Source organism: Penaeus vannamei, chromosome 18 (assembly GCF_042767895.1).
Source record: "Penaeus vannamei isolate JL-2024 chromosome 18, ASM4276789v1, whole genome shotgun sequence".
In the NCBI taxonomy this organism is placed as follows: Eukaryota; Metazoa; Arthropoda; class Malacostraca; order Decapoda; family Penaeidae; genus Penaeus; species Penaeus vannamei.
In genome coordinates, this window is record NC_091566.1 from 29,608,194 (window position 1) to 29,613,193 (window position 5,000).

At 35.6% G+C, this 5,000-nt stretch overlaps 1 protein-coding gene across 1 annotated transcript in view; it reads left to right on the plus strand.

Annotated features, from left to right (window-relative positions):
* Positions 1–5,000, plus strand: part of Wdr82 (WD repeat domain 82) — a gene marked incomplete at its 5' end in the record, with an annotated part of 14,574 nt that overhangs the window by 8,656 nt on the left and 918 nt on the right. The window contains 2 exon segments of the mRNA XM_027380040.2: positions 1–28; positions 3,876–5,000. The exon segment at positions 1–28 is cut by the window's left edge and continues 65 nt beyond it; the exon segment at positions 3,876–5,000 is cut by the window's right edge and continues 918 nt beyond it. Coding sequence (XP_027235841.2) covers positions 1–28; positions 3,876–3,908 — 61 coding nt within the window.

Sequence of the window (5,000 nt, forward strand, 5' to 3'; positions counted from 1 at the left end):
GATGTTGGCCTCAGGATGCACAAACATGGTGGGTGTAAATGTATTATATGTTTGTCAATACTTTGTTTTCTGTTATTCAGTAACAGTAAAGTTTAAGGCAAACAAAGGCTACATTAGACTGTTTAATCCACTCTGTGTGTTTTTTTCCAATTGTCACTTGGTCTGCCAAACAGGGTATATCTGTATGGAGTGGGTGCGCACTCTAGGGTTTTTCTCTTGTGCTTGCCACAGTGATTCTCTACTTGGCCACTCGCTGAAATTTGACGAGGATGATTGCTTTGACATCAACTTTTACACATGTACTCAATTTTATGTGTTTTTACATTTTCAGACACTATCTTTAACCAACTTCTTGACTTTACTAATGTAATAGTCTACTGAAATAATAGTGAATACTCCATATGAGTTTTTGATCATGAGTAGAAGAATGAATATTCTAGGGAACCATCAAAAATAAGAGTACATTGTCTTCTTTATTTCTTCAAATGGAAATTTAGGGGAAATTACATAATTTCACATCTAAGAAAAGGCTGTATATGTATAAGTATATGTACTAAGTAACACAAGTTACATATTCCTTTGTAAATATTGTACCATGAACTACCACAGCACTTCTTAGTGTGATAGTCTTCAGAAGATACTCAAAGCAGTATTGCATTGCTTACATGTGTACTTCACCATCTTCCTGATCCCCCTTTTGTAGTACACATGGCATTGGAAGTACTTTTCCAATTTCACTAGGAAATAATAATATATAAGCCACGATAACTCTTCCTGGCTACTTTATACGAGGTGGCTGATGCTGTAAGGAGGTATCTGAGGAAGGTACCCGCCTTTACGACTGCAATATGATAGTTGTACAGTGGTCATATGGGACCACCCAAGTACTTCTGTAAAAGAAGGCATTTACTGTCGCTATTTCAACAAGGAAAAAAAACAACTTTATATCATTTGATTTTTTCCTTGCAATGAGGTAAGACTGGGAGAGCTGATGCCGCATATCAACCCCCTTCATCCCGTTCATGACTGCCACAGGTTTCTCTTTTCTGTCACCATGCCACCTTAGCTGTTCTTCCAGCATCTCCAAGGCATTGGAAGGTCATTATTTTCTGAACCATTATTTCCAGAGGGGTGTTGACAATGAGCTGGGGGAGCTCACTGACCATTGGATGGGGTGGAGGGGCGAGGCTGACGGCAGAAAATGCCTGATGATGTGCTTGGCACAGGATCCATGGCATATTGATCCTAGGGTCAATGACCTCTCCTATTATACTCGCCTAACATCACCATTAAGTGATACATATAAGCTCACTCACTCAATTACCAATCAGGTAGAGAGGGCGAATGTGACATCATAATTACAACTTGTATGCCATGTTGCATGAACGATAAAAAGGTATTATTCTGATTCATCTTATGACAAACAGAAAGATAATGTATTGAAAAGTACTCTGAAAAGGCAAAAATCTATGCCCACATCAATCAAATACCCTGAGGCAAAGTTTGTATGCTCACATGAACACTGTCATATAAATATACAGATGCACGCATGAACACAATCATACAAATACACAGATGTACGCATGAACACACTCATACAAATATACAGATGCACACATGCACATTTGCACACACATATATAGAATCATCCATACAAAGGAGTCCTGGTGCACAGCCTGACTCACGTGCAGTGTCAAGATTCCACTTTATAAGCTTTTTGTCATTTTTTGAGGTCTAATAAAATTATTTGAAATTCTGTATCAAGATAGTAATAGACTTGCACAGGTTTCATATTATCTATCTATGTAATCTATAACTCTAAAAAAAATAATAATAATAACAATAAGGAATATTTTGTTATTTGTGTTACTTTAAGAATATTTTTATACTTAATTTTTTGTGACATACCCAGCACCAGCAGTCATGGTGGTCAAGAATAGAATCCTGAGCATTGAAATAATGTCCTCCCTGGACCTCGGGCGGTATTTATCAAAATACTGAGTATCCTTAAGTGCACCTAGCAGACACAATTTCATGGATGCAGTACTCAACTTTTAGTAGATTACTTAAATCTTATTTATCAAGGGCAGTATTTATCAAAATACTGAGTAATCCTAAGTGCACTTCGCAGACTTAATTTCATGGATGCAGCACTTAACTTTTAGTAGATTACTTAAATCTTATTTATCAAACTATTTAGCCTCCCTTAGTGCACTCAACTGGATGATGAGGCTACATGTGCGACGGGAGAACATTCAGCACGTCATGTTGCACTTAAGTCCACCCAACAGCAATAGAAAAAGCACAACAGCGAGTAAGGATACAAAGTGTTAGAAAATTCTGGACAAGAAAAGTTATGTTGAACAGTTATAGTGATCACGAGTCGAAGAAACGGTTGATATTAGATTGAAAAGGACTAATGTATGTGACTGACATGGTCAGGGGTCAAATAAGCCACGTACAAATTGAACACGTTCCATCTCTGCAGAAATTAGAATGCTTGTGACACCGTTTTTAGCAACTGGGAAAATGCAAATGTGCAATGGAGATGATCTTGGCATAATATCCCAACCTTCAATTAGCAAGATAGTCAATGAAATGCTAGATGCCCTTGTATTGCCAGCATTCCAAGCAAGGTTTACAGGAGTGGTGTATGTGATTGATGGCACTCATTTTATGATAATTGTGCCCGAGAAACATGAGGCTGAATATATATAAACAGAAAAAAAATTATCACAGCATTTATGTCCAGATAGTGTTTGATGCAAATTACAATATCATGAATTTTGTAGCATTGGGCTCGGGGGTCGAAGTCAGGGCTTATTCTATTTTGAAATTTTTGGCAGCAGCTTCGAAAGAAACAAAGCATTTGGGACTCAACAGTATGCAATCGGATGCGGAATGTAAACAAATCAGTTAATATATACCACAAAATATTAAATTTTCATGTTTATGGTGCTATAAAAATGTATGATTATTTTATATTGACATGAAAAATATTTTTGCTTTACAATAAAACTCAAATAGAATAAATAAAATATCTAACCTAGCTTTTCATACACAAGCGTCCCACCTAAGTGATGGAAATACTTTGCTCAGTGAAGCACTCAGACTTTTCATAGATACCACTTAAGTACTTTACTGAGCGGAGTGCTGTAGGGTGGGATTTGAGTGTAATGCTCAGTAAAATACTCAGTATTTTGATAAATACCACCCCTGGTGCTCTTCCAGCCATGGTACTTGGGTGATACATTCCTTCATGATTTACTGGTTTAAATAATGAAAGAGCCCTTTACTAAATGCCCATCAATACTAATCTTTCCCAAAGAGCTATTTGTTCTCTTGGCGAGTTATTCTCTTTACCGTGTCCTCAGCCAAATATTTTCATGGTACATTCCTGTCAGCCCAACCTTCAGCCAAATTTTTCCATGATGGCATATTCTTCTCACCAGGCCCTCAGCCACATTTTTTCAAGACATGGCAGTCACATCACGTGTATCCATTAGGTTGATAGTTATAGAAAAAGGACATTTTCCAATGAAACTAAATGAAAGGGGAAATCAGATGAGGTCATGTTGGCCTATTAAGGAAACTACAGTGGACATTACATGTTCCCAGCAGTGGTGGATTAAAACCCAATATGATAAAATAAGATTTTTGTCTTTAGCTTGGTTCAGAGTACCCTATCATTGACACATTTTTGAAAAGTGCATTACTTGGCCTATAACCAGACATATTATTATGTATGGGTTATTCAAAATTAGTCTCTTATATCCCAAAGTCCTCATGAGAATCACTAGTTTTGCCTCTTTTGTGAATTAGACCTGTAAGATTCTGTTTCTTATTTGTTGAAGTGTTATTCTTTCTTGTTCCAGGCCTTTTGGTTACCATCCCTAGACGACATGTGAAGAGATAACCACACAAGCTAGGACATACCCGTGAGATGAAGGGAAAGAGGAAACCAGAGTACAGCAGTTCATCATTGATATTTTGATGCATAGCTTTCAAGTCAGATGAACCAAAGATTGAAAAAGAAGACAGAAGAAAAGAAATAAAAGATAGAAAAGAAAAGAAAAAAGTTCATCATGTCAGCTCTTAAGAAAACAATGCTTAAGAAAACTAAGAGAAAGAGGACGAGTCTGTGTTAAAGATCTGAGACACTGTTTTGGGTCCAATTCTTAGAGCTGTATGTAACTAAGGCTTTGAAAAGAAAGCCATAATTCTGTTGTTGTTTTTTATTGATTTTTCCTTTTTTATTAATGCTGTCTAAGTGAGAAGAAATGTTCAACTGAGTTGGACCTTAAAAGAAATACTGTTCACCTCAAATTTATTTTGAGAACTTGACCAGAAAATGCTAATTTTTTTTGTGTGTGTGTAATATGTATTACATGTCAGCCTTGCTCGAGCATACCTCAGTATAATATTTATTGACAAATATACACAGTAGTTTTTCTTTGTGATGATGGTAGCTTTATGAAGTCAAGAAAAGGACAGTATCAGATTTTTTTATTTGTAATGAGGTTTTAATGAAATAATAGAAAAAGAGAGACAGTGCATGGATGAAAAGAAGTGGAAATTATTGATTTCATATTTTGAATTCAAGTGTTATCAAAGTTATTTATATTATTTAAAGCAGGCACTAAGAAAACATAGCATGATAAAGGCTAGATTCTTACTGTTATGATTGTAATTAATTTTGGTGAAATTCCTGTTAAAATATTTGAAACTATCTTTTTTTTCTTTTCTTTTTATCTGAAACTAAACAGTCTGTTGAAATTGATGTAAGTAGAGAACTCAACTCAAAAAATCATTTTAGTTCTTAATTGGTGTCTCAGATGTGATTTTCTCCAGGCAGAGGTATTTTCAGCAGTCATATTTGTTCATTCAACAATTTGTCCAGTTTTACCCTATGCTCACATTATGAATTTTACTGTTTTAAATGGAAGTTTTAAGCCATTGATTATGTAAGAGCAGTATACTGTTAAATGAAGATCATAGAT